Source organism: Coloeus monedula (assembly GCF_965178545.1).
Source record: "Coloeus monedula genome assembly, chromosome: 15".
In the NCBI taxonomy this organism is placed as follows: Eukaryota; Metazoa; Chordata; class Aves; order Passeriformes; family Corvidae; genus Coloeus; species Coloeus monedula.
The window spans coordinates 6,369,204-6,388,056 of record NC_138795.1 but is presented as its reverse complement, the minus strand read 5'-3'; the positions used below and the strand labels follow the sequence as shown (position 1 = coordinate 6,388,056).

General features: G+C 46.3%; 1 protein-coding gene across 2 annotated transcripts in view; it reads right to left on the bottom strand.

The window, feature by feature from the left end:
- Positions 1 to 13,398: 13,398 nt before the first annotated feature.
- The window catches only part of GLRA1 (glycine receptor alpha 1), a gene marked incomplete at both ends in the record, with an annotated part of 36,556 nt that continues 31,101 nt past the window's right edge, over positions 13,399 to 18,853 (bottom strand). Inside the window, 4 exons of one of the 2 annotated variants that reach the window (XM_082291228.1) lie at positions 13,399 to 13,713; positions 16,879 to 17,025; positions 17,592 to 17,806; positions 18,523 to 18,660. In XM_082291228.1, the coding sequence (XP_082147354.1) occupies positions 13,399 to 13,713; positions 16,879 to 17,025; positions 17,592 to 17,806; positions 18,523 to 18,660 (815 nt within the window). The remainder of the gene's footprint in view (positions 13,714 to 16,878; positions 17,026 to 17,591; positions 17,807 to 18,522; positions 18,661 to 18,853) is intronic. The other variant, XM_082291229.1, reaches the window with a different exon arrangement.

The following is an 18,853-nucleotide window of genomic DNA, read 5'->3' as shown; positions in this document are numbered from 1 at the left end:
ACCCAGAAAGTGATGTTCTTGTCCCAAGATGACAGGCAAAATAAAATATTTACATAAAATTCTGTTGGAATGTCTTGTAAAGAAACACTTTTCAAAAGCAAGTTATGTTGTAGACTGAATTTTGGTATTTGCATTTTGGTGGCTCTGTGACTCTCTAATAACAAAGTCCTCTGAAAAGACCTGCTGTAAACTGTTGCACATTGGTTTTGGTGTTAAGGCTGTCTGGTGGCCTCCAGCCCTTCTGGTTCCTGCCTTGCTGTACTGTTATAACCTCAGTATCTCTTGTCAAAGGCCTCCAGTGCTTTGCATACGTTCTTGAAGGTGACTGGAGCAACCACGATTTGATTTGCCTCAGCTGGCTGCAGTGGGCTACAAGAGCTCCAAGAAAGCTGATGTGTAATAACCAGGGTAGTCCAGCTCGTTCTAGCAACCAAATGCTACAGTCTTAAATGAATCAGGCTCTGTGTGTCTCCTTTCTAGTGCCTCCACCTCAATCAAGACAAGGAGGTGTGTGGTACTGAAGTGCTCTTGGTGTCCCAGTGCTGTGCAGGGAGTTGGGAAGTGAAGAAAAGCTGTCTAGAGCCGTCAGGTTTTTGTACCCACAGCAGCCACATGGACAGTGTTGGAATAACCTTTGTGTTCATGATACCTTGTTGATCTGCCCTTCTGAGAGTACAGAGAGTGTTTCATATGTGACTGGTGTGACCTGGCCTCTTCTGGCTGATCTTAATAGTGTAAGACAAGTAGAAATAAGAGCATTTCAGTTGCAGTGGTTGATAGCACCCAAACCAGAACTGGAAGCCAAGCTCTGCCTCTGCTGCCTTTTCTTCCTTCAAGGGCGCTGCACAATTAGAAAGGTTTAGTTACCTCTTGAGCAGGGAGAAACATCTTCTGGAGTACTTGGAAGTACCAGCAGACTTGTGTGGGGCTGTTTTGTAAAGCTAAACTGAGATCTTTGTGTGTTTGGGAATGCAGGTATTGGTTGTGCATTTAAGGATTCAGACTGGGATCACTTCCTAGCTCTGCAGGGCCCTCTGGTAGTGGTGTTTGGGTTTTTTTTTTTTTTTTGTTTTTTTTTTTTTGTTTGGTTGGTTTGGTTTTGTTTTTTTTTTTTTTGTTTGTTTGTTTTTTTTTTTTTGTTTGGTGTTTTTTTATTTCCTTCTCTTATTTTTCTTTAAATTTGCTCAGACTGAAGCTCTGGTGTTCCTGGGTGTCTGCTCTCCACATACAGGTGAGTGTGGAAATGGTGAGCTTGCTGCTGGAAGCAGAGCTTGGTGGAGAGGATTTACCCCTGGGAGCAAGAAACAGCCTGTGTGGTAACTGAGCTCTGACTTGAGTGTGAGAAACTCCCCTCTGGTGCCACACAGCAGAGATGTCCTTGAGACCTGGGAGTTCACTTTCCATAGTGAAAAGGATGGTTCTGGGTGCAGGTATGAAGATTTGCAGTTGATCTCTGCAGCTGCTTATTCTGCACATCGTGGAAGGGCATATTTTTGAACAAATTCTGTTTCTTAATTGCTTCTGCTCCCTTACAAGGATTTTCTTGGGGATAGGAGTACACACTATGTGAAGTTTTAAGCTGTGTGTGCTGTGGGAGGAAGGAGTTGCCTCAATGATGATTTAATTTCCCAGCAGTAAGATCCTTATATGGAGGAATGGGGCAAGGTGGTCCATTAATAGCTTTTTTGGTTATGAGACATGAAACTGAATAAAATCCTTTCAAACTCCATCATTCCTTAAAGACAGTTTTCAGAGTAATGGCATGTTCTCAGAATAGATTTGAAGGGCAGGATGCTGCCCTTCTATTTTCTGTCACAAAATGCCACTTGCCCAAGCCAAGAGGGATCTGCTGTTCCACTGGTGATATTTCAAACTTGACAAAGCACCTGACAGTGAAAGGAAAAATACTTTATCATGGCCATCTTTGAGATTCAGTGTGAGAGGCAGCCCTGCATTTTGAAGTGTCATTTTGGGTGTTTGCACCAAGGTCACTCCATCTACCAAAGAATTTTAAAGCTGTGTATAAATAATGTCCTAGCTTGAAAAATAGTACAAGAAATACATTTCTGTGTTTCCAGCTGCTGCATGGAACCTCTAGCACTAAAAATCCATGGAGAGAAATTTCAGAAAAATCTTTAATTTTTTTTTATTGGAATCAGCATGAATGTATGTTTCAATAAATATATTTTATATACATTTAACAGCAGAAACTTTACATTCCATCTTCAAACTGCTGAAATAGAACTTCTGTTTTAAAACTTTTTTTACAAGCCAGAAAAATAATCTGCCACTGTGGCTGTGTGGTCATGCAAATTGTCTTAAGTTACAGGTTTATTTCTTCATGATGTAAAAATACTGATTTGAAGGAAGCAATTGCTTTGCAGTCTGACCAATGTAGCAAAATACCCTTAAATGGAGCGTAAGGCCATACCAATTTTGTGTATGTATAGATTTATACATATATATATATATAGTAAACTCATACAGAAAATACAGGGACATCCCTTTTAAGGTTGGGTAGGGAGAAGACATGTAAGTACTTCATGATTAAACTAATTTATTCCTTTTGAAGAATTTTACATCATAGGTTTTAAACACAACTGCACTTTACATTTTGTATTTTTCTAGTCCCTCCTTTGTTTTCGAAGGGAGAGTACCATGAAAATTAAAAAGCACTGACTTCTCCATTCTTTTTTCAACTTGTGTAAATGAACCAGTAGAGGTACTCAGAGAGCACTTGCATTGCCCACTTCTTTCCTCCTCCTTACATTAACTCCAGGGATTCTTACTCTGAATACTTTTCTCATTATCTCCTGTGAGATGTGGATATGTCAGCACCCACCTTGCAAGGAAGAAAATGAAACCAGCTGCATATGCAGCAACCCTTCACTGTCTGTTTTAAAGATGCTTATGTGAAGTTAAAGGGCAATAAGTTTTGTCCTACTAAGAACAGCCTCTCCTGTTTTCCTATGCTGAAAAGTTGATCAAACTGGGCCAGTTTAATGTCACTGTCTCTTGAGATCTTGCTAAAATTGAAGAAGGAAAACGCTCACCTTGTTGCCATCCTTTCCTGATGATGAACAAGCTTGGGAATTTTTTTTTTTTTTTTTTTTTTTTTTTAGCAAGCACATGAAACCCCACAATCGAGAGCTCAAATGTGGATTTAGTACTTACAAAAGACCACTGATAAAGGGGCTGTGGTGGATGTGTGTGGCAGGAGGGTCTGTCCTACAGCCGAGGTTTGGCTCTGTGTTGGCAAACCCCACATTCTTACCCTGAATGGAGGGTGATGGGCATTGCCCTCCTGGGGGACAGGGAGTGCTGGCAGAGGGATGGGACACCCCGTAACATCTCCCTCTCCCACTGCGGCTGCTGAACCAGCCCAGCCCTTGGCTGCCCCTGCTAAAAACAGCATCAAGGCGCTGTTGTGTTTGGAAACAAATGAGCTTTAGTAAGCCAAGCTTTGGAAACAAAGATTTTCTTCATACAAATGGCTTGCAGATGGGACAGATATAGAAAATGGGGCAGCACAATGCCACTGCTTAATAGGCTTTTTTTTTTTTTTTTTTCAGAGGATTTTTGTGAGATACTCTTCCTAGATACCAGATTTTGAGGGTTTGACCAGTGAAGTAAATGCTGAGGGAAACTGAGATAATGTTTATCAAGGACACAAGGAAAACGCTCTCTAGGTGCTGAACTGTTCCCACTTCTATTTGTTTTGCATATTTTCAATTGGAAAGTATTCCTGCTGTGTGTGTTTGTATCTCCCCTCCAAAGCAAAACCAAATGTGCAATGGTTGTCCTGAAGAGAAATATCTTAATATTTTTATTTTTCTTCTAAATTCATTTACAAAACGATGTAAATGGGTGTGCGTTTATAGTTGGATGGGAGAAATTCCTGGGTCCTCCCCCCCCTTTTTTTATATCACTTAAGTGTAAGTTTTTCATTACTCCTTACTTGTAATATAACAAGCATGATATGCTGTACACTGTGGTAGAATGTGAGAGACAACACAGTCCATAAAATGTCACTGTCCACGATGTTTAGCCTGCTCATGGCTGTGGTTTAATCTTGAGTGGGTGGTGACAACTGCTTCGGACAGGCTTGTGCATCTTCAGGGTTCCAAGGCTGCTTCCAGGATGGTGTCACCAATGCTGCAGGATGGCAAACTGCGATGAAATGCAGTGACCTTTGCATGTCAGGCCATTTTTGAATAAAGTCCTCTGTGTGTTGCTTTGTCTTTACATCTCTCAGTCTCTTAATCCACTGAAGTTTTGCTGTATCTCACACACACACACACACGTGTGAATGGCTTTTAGCACTGTTACCTCCTGTTTCAGTTCTTTTGAAACAGTCAAACCTTTGCTGCAGCTCAGTAAGTCTGTGAAAAAAGGGGTGAGCTCTGGCCATGATTAGTGCTGTCAGTATGTCATGACCAGACTTGGGAACCACACAAACTTCTCGTTTTGTGTAGGAATTCCATTTCGCAGTAGGCTTGAGACGCTCCAGGCGGTGCATTTTTCCAGATCATTAATTCCACGTGTATGTGGTGAGGTCAGTCCCTTGGCCTCATGTGCCTCATGTGCCTCTGGAGCTGCCAGTGTCCCCTGCCCCCCTGCCCCAGTCACAGGGAGCACCGGGCTGGTTGTACAGTGAGAAGGAGCTCAGAGAGAGAGTTCAAGCACAACAGGTCACTCATCCCGGCGAGGGGAAGGTTAACTGCTTACCTGCCTCTCAAATTCTCTCATAACATCACTGTTTGGATCTCAATGTTCGTTTCCCAAAAGTTACAATTAGAATGCTTGCAAAGCTGACAGATCCCCAGATTAACCTGCTGTTGTGACCTGATTTAAGGAGGGATGTATCAATTACGGTTCTGAAATGTGTGTGTCTTTTAACTGCCCTGTCAAGTTTAATGACCCTGATCAGGGCTGGAGGGCCGTGACTGGGGTGGGGTGGGACATCAGTCTGAGTGTGGAGGTGCTGTTTTTACAGTTCTCCACTCTGGGTGGGTTAACTTGGGGATTTGTCAGCTTGGCCCATGCTGTTTCTGAGCTTATTTCCTCTTCTGATCTAACCCTGGAATTGGAAGAATGACAGTGTTTTGGACAAAAATATAGAAGATGTGGGAAGATTGGAATAGAAAGGAAAGTATAAATTCAGTGTAGGCAGAATAGAGTGTTTCAAAGCCCTGGTTCAGTTGTTTCCCTGGCTTAGATAAGTACAAGAAAAATGAACTTCTGCTTCCTCCCACTAAGATTTTGTTGGGTCAGTCTCTAGCTGAGCATCTCTTGTACAGCTGAGCTCTACTGCTGTGACCAAGGGGACAGGGTACGGTCACTTAAAATGGTGAGGAGAGGATGTAACAATAGCCTAACTCATTAGTGATGGGTTTTGTTTTGTTGGCTTTTTTAAAAAATTATTCTAGTTTTCCTGGTCAAAAGTGGGATTGATGGCAAGTGGAGGCATGCATCTGACCAAGGACTTGCCAGGATTGTTAAACTCCTGCCTGTGAAGGATGTACCTGTGTCCCACACCTTGGCATGCAGCAGGATGCATTCCCAGCACCATTCTTATGTTACAGAGGCTGCCCCTTCTCCGCTTCCTTTCCTTGCTGGTTTCTCTGTTTTCAGAGGTGACACTGCCCATGCTGTACCATGTCTCTTCTTCCATGGGACAAGCCCAGCCTCCTGAATTCTTTCCAGCCCCTCAAGGAATAAGCAGCAATATTTAAAGCCTTGACTCCCAGGAAGACCATATTGGTTGCAGTGACTGCACTTCACTACAGCAAGGAGTGAGTACTACAAGTTCCTCTGCCTTACATGATCCTTGATCTTCTTGCTCTTCCTTTCTCTTTTCAGATCCCTGCCTTCACTCTACTCTTGGCTGGGGAGCTGAACTCTCAGGACTCTTCTACTTTCTAACAGTGCAGCCTCAGCAGAGCAGACCTGGCTGAGAAGCTGTGAGCGCCCAAGAACAACTGAGAAGTTGTGGCACATCACAAGCTCCAGAGCTGGCCCTGCTCTTCAGGAACTCATTGGTTCTTCACCCCAGCATAAGTAACTGTGGTGAGGATACTTCTGAAAACGTATGAGTGCATACCCAGGAGAGGTGGCTAAGGCACCACCCATGGCACAATCTTCAATATTGCATAGTTTTCGTTCAGTAATGGTCAGTGTTTGGGGACTGGGTGTCAAGCAAGAAACACTGGAGCCCAGGCCCCAGTTCTGCTATCGTTGCAGGTCATGCCCTGCTGATCTCTGCAGGGCTCTGACTGGGCAATGCTGTTGTAAGCAGTTACCAGGCCTCCACTGTAATTGTGACAGTGATGGTATCATCACTGCAAGGTTTATTCAGGCTTGAACCTGGAGCTGTAATTTAGTGCCCAAATTCTGTGGTGTGTTTAACCCAGGACATCTGGCTTGGCTGGTCTGCAGCCTAAAGCCTGATTCATGTTTCTGTCAGACAGGTAACCCGGCAGTGCTCCAGTGTCACCAAGTACCTGGATAAGGCAGATGTCCTCCCACAGACCCTCTGGGGAAGGGAATTTTGGCTTGCTACAGTGCTAACAGTCCTGGGACCAGCTTCCCAAAAGCCTTAGCAGCAAAAAGTACCTGTGAGCTCTGTGTCCCTCAGACCTGACAGCCCCAGGCAGCTCTACCTGTCCCTGCTTGTGCCAAACTTGACTCATCCACCACAGCAGCAACATGCTCACAGCCTGAGCACGTGGTTACTCATGATACCTTATGCCCCAGTTTCCTGGATAGGTGAGGAGGGTGTCCTTGCTTGACTTAAACTACTTATGCAATTCAAGTAGCAAATCTGTAAATAAAAGCTAAATTCAAGCTGCGCTGATGGCTTATTTATGCTGGTATCATCCTCTGCCCCGGAAAATGTGGATGATTTTATACTGGAAGAGCATGTCTGTGCGGGGACAGGGTTTGTGTCCCCTGTCCTGGCTGGAAACTGCTGCTGTCAGGGAGCTGCTGCTCCTTCTCCCTTGTGTTTTCTGAGGCAGCAATGCTCTGAGTGCTGCAGGGATTGTTAAGCCAGCACACAGCAATCCCCCCTGCCTTTGCCCAGAGTGGCAACATCAGCTTGTGCAGAATCTGTTCCCTCTCCCTGTGTATGGTCTGGGTCAAACCATGGTGGAGCCAGCTCCAGCACTGCTGGGAGCCAGCCCCATCCCAGGACGGGCTTCAGCACTGTCTGTAATAGACCCAGAAGCAGGAATATCACAAACATAAGACTTCCTTAAGATTTCTACTCAGAAACCTGGCAGTGAAGTGCATGAGGACTGCTCAGGTTTGCCAGACTTGATGGTCTTATTACTTAATACAATCACATAATTCCTGCCCCCTTACACCATACCTGTTAGCACTGGAGGCCTTGGATGCCAGCAGGGATGTGGCATGCAAACTAAACCTCTCCTAGTGCTTTTCCCTCCCCTTCCTCTTCTCTGTCAGCATCCTCTTTTGACAATCTAACTGGTAATTTCCTCTGCTGGGGGCTGAAATCGTCTCTCTCCTATTTTCCTGCCCTGTGGTTTGTGTCCCTTCCCATGTTACAGCAGCAGGCAGTGTGATACTGGGACAATATCATAGGGTGAGGGAAATGATGAACCAGGAAAGCTGTTGTAGAACCTGCAAACAGAGAGGTCATTGTTCCTGTGCCTGGGGGCTCTCACTAGGTGTGGATTCCTCACCTGGCTCAGGCTGTGCTTCCCCTACCACACTGGCTCTGGTACCTCTAACCTGGGCCGTGCCCTTCAGTGTTTCTGCAGATCACCTGAGGACATCACCCCAGGGCTGCTCATCCCAGCAGCTCTCAGAGGACAATGTCTCACCCACTGCAAACACCTGCAGGCAGAGCTGGAGCAGCTCTGAGTGGATACTCTGCTCAAAGTGCAACAGCTCCTTCCACCCTGCCCGGTTTACAGCAGCTGATTTCTTGTGGGACCCTCTGCTCCACACCACGGTAGGAGACTGAGAACGCAAGAACCTATAAACCTATAAGCAGCTGCTGTATAGCTGGATCAGTGTAAACCAGGGAGCCCTACAGGGATAACAGCCAAAAAGACTGAATTCTCTCTAACTCATGCTGCTTTGCTTTCACACAGAACAGTCAAAAAAGCCCTTAGTGGCCACCTTGGTGTTCCCCAGAAGTCCTCTCTATGCATGGTTGGCTATGAGAGCACTTCCCTGGGAGCTGTCACTGTGCCTGCCTTGGGGGACTGGTTATTGTGCCATATTCTGCTCTGTATTTCCCAAGACACCGATCCCAGGCTCTTCAAAGGTTACAGTGCTGAGGAACTCAGCCCCACAGGAATGAACAAGAGGGAGACCAACACAGAAAAGTGCATTAGGCTTGAATGCAGTAAGAGACTCATGTAGGTTCATTTGAGCAAGAGATGTGCAACTGCCCTTAAGAAATAATTGTTAAAGAGGAGGAGAGAAGGGAATGGGAAGACTTAAAGAACCTGAAGTAATTTAAGATGCTAAAATTAATGACTATTAGCTTCAGCTTTGGTGCTCATCCTAGCACCCTGAAGAACAATCAAGTATCTCAATTTTCCACTTAACTAGTGCACTCTCTCCATACAAATAATGGAAAACTATTGAAGCAGGAGCAGCACAAGATGCCCCTTTCAACCACCTCCTTTTGAGAAGAAGACAGGAATGTGTGGGTGCTTCCAAGCAGGGAATGGATTAGATATATCCTTTGCTGAGCTGAATGCTGTGGGATGCTGCAGCAGGACTAGGGTTTGGGGTACCAGGGGTCCACATTTTATTGTCCACTGCTGCCAGTATCAAGGTTTTGGAGTAAGGAATGGGATACTGAAAGAGATTGTCTATCTTTGGCACAGGGATAAGAACAATGTTTTATTAAGTAATGGCAGTATAGTACAAAAATATGATTGTATACAACCTGTGAAAAATATGGCACCACTGAAAACAGCCTTTTCTCCTTTTGTATATTCCTTTATTTCTAAAAATATACTTTGTAAGTGCTTCTAACCTTTTTTCTACCAGCACTGGGAATGAAGAAATTTTTTTAAATCACAGTCAAACTAAAGGGCAGTCAACAGTGTAATTTGAATTGTCTTGGCTTTGCTTTAAAATGAAAGATCTTCAGAAGAAGAAGAAAAAACTTCCAGAAAAGTCTGTGGAAAACAAAGCCCAAAAAAGTTCCTGTTTGGAGGATGTGAGAATATTCAGCTTTTGAAGTTGTTTGATGGTTTTGGGAGCAAAGTCTCCCAGCCCTGACAAGCAAAGGCTTCTAGGATACGAGAATTAGGGCACCACCAGAGCCAGGGAGCGAATGACCTGAGTGTTCCCAGGCAGCTGGTGCTTGGCCAAGGCCAATGCTGAGCTCTGCAGTTTGCAGCAACCCACGTGCTCACTGCTCTGTCCTGGACCCTCTTCAGCACCTCTCTGATTTCCATGGCCCTGGGATTCCAGATGGATCAGGTATTAAAATGGGAGAAACTCCTCTACCTGATCAAAAAAGAGTAAGTTGGTTTTTTTCATTCTGGACAATTATATTTATGTGTAAGGAAAAAGAATTCCTGCTCACAAATAATACATCTCCAGTAACATCTGGAAATAATATTATTTGGGATAAAGCTCCCTTTTTCTAAAAAACCCAAGGGAATTAGGACCCAGTTTTCTCTCTTTACTGCCAGACAACTGCTGTTTTATTCAGAGGTTTTGCTTCTGACCTTCATTTTTTAGAAGAGATAACAATTATGGAGTTAAATTCTATCAATATGCCTGGAAGTCACCCTGTAATATCAAACCCTGTGCATTCTCACTAATACATATAATTGCTGGCACCATTAAAGCAGCCTACTTTGAAGATAAGTTATCAAAACAAGTTCTTTTGCAATACAGAGACTAAACACAACCTGGTACAGATGGAGAAAAAAGTTTGATTTTGAAAACTACCCAGACTTGCCTAGGGGCTCATAGGACAGTCTAAAGTCTTGTCTAGGTGGTGAAACTCTCTGGCAGGACATCCCTGGGACAGTTACCTCAGCACTGTCACACCTTGGCCAAGATTCCCGTGTGTTTCCTGTAGGGATGTGGGTGCTGCTTGCTGTCACCCTGCAGGCAGCCCTGGAGCTGCCAAATGGCCCAAATGGAAACTGGCTGCTTAGGGAAGAGAGTAACACTGCTTATTGTGTGAATCAAACGTGCCCAGTGCTTGGCAAAGCTCAGCTGGAAGCCAAGGCCGGCTGGTAAGAGTGTGATTCTTATTTCAGTCCCTAAACTTCTGTGGGCTCCACTGGCAGCTGAAGTGCTTCTGTATGGGCAAGAAACATAAGCATCTTTCTGATGATTTTTAGTCCCTAAACGCCTTCCTCCAGCCTTATTCCACACCAAGAAGTGGCATTGGAGCTCCGGTGAACCAGTAGCTGTGGCATAATTGCGTCTGCACCCCCAGTAGGTCTAGGATGAACATGGGATTCTTCTGTGCACAGCTGAAGAAGAATGAAGTGAGATGGAAATGTCTTCCTTCTCTTTGCTCTGCTCTTGCCCTGGGGATGTAGGACCAAAACTCAGCTGGGTGGGAGGATGGGGCATGGGATTTGTTGACCTACAGGTAGCTCCTTTAGGAAGGAAACCTGCAGCCCTGCTGTGCCCTGGGGAGCCATCCCAGGTAGCCTGGGGGGATTGAAGGTGTGTGAACTACGGTCAGATTGCCCCACTCCAAAGTGCAAGGTCCAGGCATTGAGGCTGGACATTTTTACCCAAATGACAGCAATTTGAGTTCATTCACCTGCATGAGGAAGGAGCTGTGGTATGTGGGTTGCTGAGCGTCTGCCGTGCTGCCGGGCAGGGAGGGAAATTCCCTGGATTTGCCTTTCATCTCAGACAAGGACACACCGTTTGAAGCAATCGCAAACCGCAGCTGGCACAGCCAGCCCTGGCACACGCAGGGAGAGTTCAATAATTCAGCAAAAATCCCAGAGCCAGCAGCAGACTTGGGCTCCAGCCAAGGCTCGGGACGTTGTCCCAGCATCAAATAACGCCTCAGCTTGAGATCTCCCTGCTTGGCAAAGCACCGTCTGCCAGGGGAAGGAGAAATCCTCAGCCCACAGGTCTGCTGCTGCTCCGGTGGAGGGAAGGGGCTGATGTGCTGGTTCATGTTCCCATGGGTGACCCTGTGACCTTTCCCTGTCTCAGCAGTGCAAAGGGACTCAGAAAACGGAGCAGCCTTTGCCAAAACATTTGCCCTAGTCCACACAGTGACCACTGTGGTTTTAATCTTTTTTCCCCCCTTGCTAGTCTTGTCCTTTCTTTCTTTTTTTTTTTTTTTTTTCCTTTTTTTCCTTTTAAACTAAAGTGTATTCAGTGCTGGTGAAAGGTGCTGAATTGGCAGCCTTGGAGATGGATGTCCCTCTACCCAACCCCAGCAAGCCCTGGTGTTTTCTGTGGGCTTCCTCCTCCTGGCACATTCCTGTGCAGGACAGCTAGCAGGTCCCAGGCTCCCCTGCCCTCTCCCGTCTCTTTCTGTGCTGGTTGGGACACCCATGGCTGAGCATGACTTCAACCTCCCATGCCAGGCTTGGGTGCTGCTGACCTGGGCCAGACTGGACCTGACAGTGCCCCTGGGCACTTTGCTGTGCGCGATTCCGGCTGTGAGGATGCAGCCCCTGCAGGAGGGAGCCTGTCTGTTCCCAGAGCAAGCAGCAGATCCACAGCCCAGCTCAGCTCTGCTCCCATCCTGAGCAGGAGAGGGAGGAGAGTGGATGCCCCCCTTGGGTGCCACTTGTCTCTCTGCCTTCATTTGGTGCCTAACCCAGACCTGACCCCAAGTGCTTCAGTGCAGACTGATTGTCTCTTCCTTCGTGCTCTCTTTCACCTCTCTCCCTAAAGTGCAAATGAACACAACTGAGTCACCCCGGGTGCTGCAGCCAGCTCACACCCAGGGGCCCAGAGGGACAAGTGGGACATCAAGCCCTTGGCTTGCCCACAGCCCCAAGCCAGGCTTTCAAGTAACACCCTAGAGGTGTTTGGCACATTTCTCCCCACCCCAAACACCAACACCAACCTGTGCTACCTCTTGGGCAAAGAGAAACCCCTTTGCTCACCCCTTCCCACCTCCCTCCCCCCTTTCCCTACCCCCACCAAGCTTTGCCAGCCTCCCCCCTATCTCTGCCAGGCAGCAGAGAGGGGCAAACCAGCCTGCTCCATCTTCCCATCCATGTTAAAGGTAAATGCAGCACCAAAATAGATACAAAAATAGAATTTTGGGTCCATCAGCCCGGCTTCACTATTAATATAACTGCTATGAAATGTCAGAAAATAAAAGCTGCTCTCTTTATACACACCTGCCCCCCACCCCCCTTACTGACAGTATTGCCACACGCCCGGTCCTGTCAAAACAAGGCATCAAGATGCCTGTTTTCTCTATATTTTAAATACAATTGCTTCCATCCCCCCATTGTAAACAAACATGGCAGAAAGGGGTTTGGAAAAAAAAAAAGAACAAACCAAAAAAAAAAACTTTTTAAAAAATCCTTCATCGTTTCTAGTGTTCTGAATAGTATTTCTGCCTCCTGGGACTCGAGCCCTGCCAGTTTGTTTAAAAGGACAGAAGGTACCTGTGATTTCTGATGAAGGCCCTGATGTCCTTCTTGGGTTTCCTTTGGATGCTCTCTGATGGGGATGAGAGAGATAATGTGTTTGCTTTCCTCTATGCAAAAGTCACAAAGTGTTTGATCGGCAAACCCGTGACTAAAAAAAGTAAATATATAAAATAAACAGCAATCCACAGCCGCTTTCTTAAGTTTCCCCATCTGTCCAGTTTTCAAAGTGCAAAACTTAGAGAAGCACAGAATGATTTTCTTGAGGTGTTTTTCTCCTTTTGTTAGGGCTTTTCCCCCCCCACGTGCTTGACTGGTATGGCCTTTCTATAGCAAAAGTCAGATAAAGCGTAATTGCAGTAGTTTCTGCACATGGAATCGTGAATCATTCCAGTGACTTGAGAATCTAAGCTGTTAATAGGCTAAAAAAAGGATTTTTTTTTTGTTGGTCTTTTTTTCTTTTTTTTTTTTTTTTTTGATTGTTTTCTTTTTGCATTATAATTAAGCATGATTATATATTACTATATTACACTGCTTGGATCACTGGAGCAATCCAAATCTTCCTATGCTGTAAAACTAACTCCCACCCTGCGCTCCCCAGATCAAGAGCTTCTTTTCTCCTCCCTGTGCCAGTTGCCCTCAGTTCACATGATTAAAAGTTCCTCCCAGCCCCCCTCCCCGTTTTTTTTTTTCTTTTTGTTTGTTTTTTAGTAGATATTGCCGCATTCTTAAATTCATGCATTGCTGCATTGCTATTGCACATATATAAAGGATTGCTCGCTCCCTCCCGGCTGCTCCCCTCCCCTCACTGGTTGTGCACATCCTCTCTGCGGACAATCTTGTAGATGATCCAGTAGAAAATGTTGAAGATGAGGAAGGCCATGGGGAAGCCGATGCGGGAGATCTTGTCGATTTTCTTGGCTCTCTGGATGAAGAGCTTCCTCATCTCCTCGGGGGAGCGGGACGGCGGCGGCACCGGGTTGGCCGTGTTGTTGTTGTTGGCGCCCTTGACAGAGAGGCCGTCCTTGGCTTGTAGGCAAGCTGGCCCCATCCCGTAGGTGGTGAAGTTGAACCTGCCTTCACCAGCTTCATCCTCCTGGAACAGATTGAGCATGGGACTCTACTTAAAATGAGATATAGACAGTGCACCCTCGCTATAAGGCTCTCCGCTGACAGCGTCCTGCTCTGCACGGGAAAGATGTTCCCACCATGCCCTGGCCTCAGCACCCTTGGGCAAACCCCCTGCTCTTGGGAGATCAGCCTTATAGAGGGGTGCCAGCCGTGTGATGCACAGATGCAAATCAGGGGATCCAGGCACCCCGTGGAGAACAGGACTGACTTCCACCCCGTTGAGGTCTTTGACATATTGAAGGATTTATGGCACTGCTTTCATTTTTCCAATTGCATCCCCTGTTTTGCTTCTGCCTCTCCCTCCCCCCCACCTCCTATCAGCACCTTCTTTGCTTTGCCTGTGTAGTTTCAGCTTGCCCAGAAGGAGTGGGCTCCATGTAACTCACGTAGCCAAAGCTGCAGCCTGAGACTTCCTACAGAGTTACATGGATGCGCAGGAGCCAGGAGCTGTCCAGGAAAAGAGCTCTGCAGGCAGCGTGCAACCAGCCCTCACTCGCCTGCCCACGGGACCCCACAGCCATCCCCACAAGCCAACTTTTAGGTGAGGAACAGAACTGCCCTTCTGTGGGTCAATGGTAAGACATGGCTGCTTGTGGTAATGCCAATGATTGAGAAAAAATGTAATTTGTTTTTTGGTCTAAAGACAAATGGTGTTGTTAATTTTTTTTTTTTTAATGAAAACTTGCTGGAATTATTATTGAACATAGGGATGTAATGACAGGGAAAAATAAATTTGGCTGAAGTAATTCAAGCAGTGAGTTGCAAAGGCAGAGTGAGAATCCCAAGTCTCTTGACTACAGGTCACCAAGGCTAATTGTAGACCAGTGGCACTAATTAATCATTAATGGAAGCTGATCCATGCTGTGTCCCCCAACACTGACCTAGCAGCCCCCTTCCTTGTAGCTGCCTGACCACAGTGCCCTGCTGCCCCTTCCCCTGTCCTTTGCAGAGTGTGTTTTGTCCATCCCATGGGCAGCTGTGTGGGATGGAGGAGTGGGACACAGAGGACACTGCCATATCTGAACAAAACAAAGCTACCCAAATAAAATCAAGACCTGGTCTTCTCGGATGCTCAGAGCTTATGGACCTTCTCATCATATCTGTATTACAGGGGTTCAGGTAAAACTGCCTCTGCTCTTTTCCAGTTACACAAACATGCACTGGCACATGTCTGGCTTAACCTTAATCACTCAATCCCTAATTTACTGGATTTTTTCCTCTTCTCATTGCTGAGAGGCTACTGGCTGTTTCTTGTGAGGGATTTGTTTTGGTGAGTGGTATACCAAGGTTAGAGAAGACAACAATGCCTTTTTCAAGGTGCTATATCAAATGATAGGCAAAGACACCACCAGCCACACGGGAATGTGTGTTTCCAAATAACAGTCCATGTGGGTCTGATGATGGTGTCATATTAACCAGACTGGTCCATACCACTGCAACATCTCACTTGTTTTTAGCCTGGCATGTCATGTCTAAACCAATCAGAACCACCCAGACAAGTCAGGACATCAGGACAGAGCAATTAGTGCCTTGGCAGCTGCATTAGTCCATTTGCATATTAGCAGTCAGCTTAGTTTTCTGATGAGTCTGCAAACCTTGTTCATTTAGCTTTTGCAAGTGTTTTTGTTTACGCTTTGCTCCAATTAAATAGCTGTGAGATTGGGCAGGGACTGTGCTAACAGCCTTGTGTTCAGTGGAACAGCTCTGGCAAACATCTCTTAAACTCATCTGTGTATTAGTGGAATTTTTTTCTCCTTATTGTTTTATCAACAGACTGATCTGCATACAACAGCACAGATCCCGAGACAGGATGCCTGAATCCAGATGAAGAGATAAATGCACTATGGAGGCACCCATGTGGGTGGGTTTAGCTCTGCCTCTATTCAGCAGGCTGCATCTTCTCAACTGATGCTTTGTTGATTTTGGGATGGCAGAGCCCTACTCTGGTCAAACAAAATTGATGGGTGCTGAGGGGTCTCATCTGTTACTTTTCCCTTGAATTTGTCCAACATTTTTCACCCCTGGTCCTGATTGGATTGAGCACAAATGATCAATTATCTCCTGTTTTGCAGATAGGACAACTGAAGCAGAGAGGGACAAAACTACAAAAATACAGGGATTCCTGTTCCTCAACCCCCACTTCCTGGAATGGTGGCAGTTCTCCAGGCATACACTGTGAACTGCTGCAGGGCGGGTTAGACCCCGGGAAAGACTTCTGATCTCTGAGACAGTGAAACAATGGAATGGGGGTAGGTTTCTGGGTGGGATGGATCATGGAAAGTAGACAAATACCTATGAGGAATATTTAAGGCAGACCTTGGTGGTCACCTACGGGCTTGCTTGAGAATTTCATCAGCAAAATTTTCTTTGTTTTTTCTCTCCTATAAAATGTACTGGTTTTTAGTGCTCTCCTGAGGGCAGCCTCTCAGGCCTGGTGCTGAAAATTTGCTAACCCCTTTCCTGATTCTACCAGTTAAATAGGGACAAAGTAATCACAGCCACCTTTATGTTTCTTTCTAGTGTGTTCTGTGAGGTGAAATCTTTGCTGTGGCTCCTCAGCCTAAAAGCTGTCAGAGCTCAGGCTGGGGAGCTGTTGGAGCTGCGTGCATGCTTGGATCGGGATCGGCCATGGCAGGTAAGCATGGAGCAGGCTAAGGCTCAGAGTAAAGCTCTTTCCTTCCAGGAGGAATTTGCAGTCAGTCTGAGAAGCAGATGCTTTTGAACATGGAGATGGCAGAGACAAAAGAGGTGTCACTTACCTCGGGGCTACTGCAGGCTGTCATGTTCGGGGTGCTGCTCTCTGATAGACACCCCTCACATCTCCCTGCCTGCCTCCCCCCAGCCCTGGCTGCTGCTTTTGGGGAGGAGAACCCACACCAGAACACTGCTGTGTGAAAATTGTCCTGTTGAGAACAACCATTTTGGTTGAGACCACTTGGCTAGCTAGCAAACCCCAGCTTGCTGGACTCCTGGGGTCAGCAGGCTGTCAGAACAGACTCAATTCATTGAGGCAGCCCTTGTTTTTGGTGTGTGAGCCTCCTTAATATCTGACCAGATACCGAAGACTTCCCTGGGGACTAGTGGCTTGGTTCAGTTGACCATGGTGTTCTGCTGGGACAGATTTCAGCTGTGTCCTTCATGCTTTATGTATTACCTTATGATGCCTCCTCTTCCTTCTGAACCTAAGCAGCTCTTTGTGCTGCCGAGACACGAAGTTGACAGCAGCGTACTCCAGAAGGGCAGAGAACACAAACAGCAAGCACACAGCCATCCAGATGTCAATGGCCTTCACGTAGGACACCTAGGAGTCAGAGAAAGACAGAGATGGGGTGGCTTCCTCACCCAAATGCATTTTTCCTTGGTTTTTTACACGGCTGATACCTGTTCTTGGGTACAGAGTCTCGCTCATTTAACATGAATGTGTTATCAGGTCACTGAATCTCCTCACGGGCTCTTAAGTAGCAATAATTCCACAGCTTTTTAATTATTCGGGCCTTGACTGTGATTGTTTATATGCAGGGAAAACAGTAATCCACCATACCAGAAGCCCTTCATAAAGGGGAAACTCACTAGTGTTATAAAAGTAAGATGGTCAAGTGACTAAAAAGCTAAAATGTAGAGTGCACACCCATGTGTGGTTGTTGCAGGGGTTTGTAAAGTACAGAGCTGCTGGTTACTGGGAGCTGTGGTGAGTGCTGAATCTTAGGGGAATCTTTGCTGCTAGACATAGAGAATTTAAAGTTTTTGCAGGATGGGACTGGAATTTGCTCTCTTTGCCCTTAAACTGGAATAGTGCAAAGGCAGGATCTGTGCAGGGATTTACTTGGGTGCATGATTTCCCCTGGTGAAGACAAGGGTGTTCCCTACCTTGGGCAGCGATGCTCGGGAGCCAGAGCTCTGTGTGGTCATGGTGAGCACCGTGGTGATCCCCAGGCCCACACGAGCAGGTGCTGCATCCATATTGATCCAGAAGGAGATCCAGGACAGAATGACAATGAGAAGGCTGGGGATGTACATCTGGATCAAGTAATAGCCCATCTGCCTCTCCAGGTGGAAACGAGCTTCTATGCAGGTGAACTTGCCTGAGGAGGACAGGAGATACATGGAAGGTTACTGGTAAGGTACAGTGAGCCTCCTGTTTTCAGCCAGTGTCTGGGGATTTTGCTTGCATTGCCTAAACCAGTCTTGTTAGGGGAGGAAAGGAACAGCTGTTGCCCAGGGCATGTAGTGGTAGGACAAGGGGGAATGGCTTCAAACTGAAAGTGAGAAGGTTTAGATCAGATATTAGGAAGCAATTCTTCCCTGTGAGGGTGGGGAGGCCCTGGAACATGTTGCCAGGCTGTGGCTGCCCCATCCCTGGAAGTGTTCAAGGCCAGGTTGGACAGGGCTTGCAGCAACCTGGGACAGTGGAAGGTGTCCCTGCCCATGGCAGGGGGTTGGAGCAATATGGTCTTTAAGGTCCCTTCCAACCCAAACCATTCTAGGCTTCCATGAACATCAACATAGCAAAGAAAGCTCTTTGGCAATATACCCTTTGTCACTTAAATTTCAAAGACAAAAGGAGACTCTGGAGTGAAGATCCCAACCAAACACCCTTGAACTGATGCAGATTTTACCAGGGACAAGAGGGTTTCACACATTTATGTCCGTTTGGCTCTATATGTATCTGTATGTCTGTTGTCTCTGGAAGTGTAGGACAAGGCCAGAGTGCCATCAGACAGAGCAAGAGACTCTGGGAAATGCACAATCCTGAACTCCTCTCTACCGAACCCCTCAGTTAAGGGTTAACAGCACTGACCTGTGTTGTAATGCTTCGTGCAGTATCTCAAGTCTTTTTCTTCTTTGAGGATAAACTGAGGCAATGTCAGCCCATCAGCAACTTGCACTGCTCCTTTTTCTTGCCACTCAAATATGAGATCATTCATTGTGTAGCCAACTGTTGAGAGGAGGGGACAAACACCACATGAAACACATTAAATACTGATCTGGACAGGGACAGTGTTGCAGAAGAGAGCTTGGAGGCAGGGGCGCATCCTGGCCTTCTTTGACAGTGCTGTCATCAATGGGATTTGGGTTGAGGCAAAACTACTTTTTCATGTGATAAGAGCCAGGGCAATGACCTCCCCTGG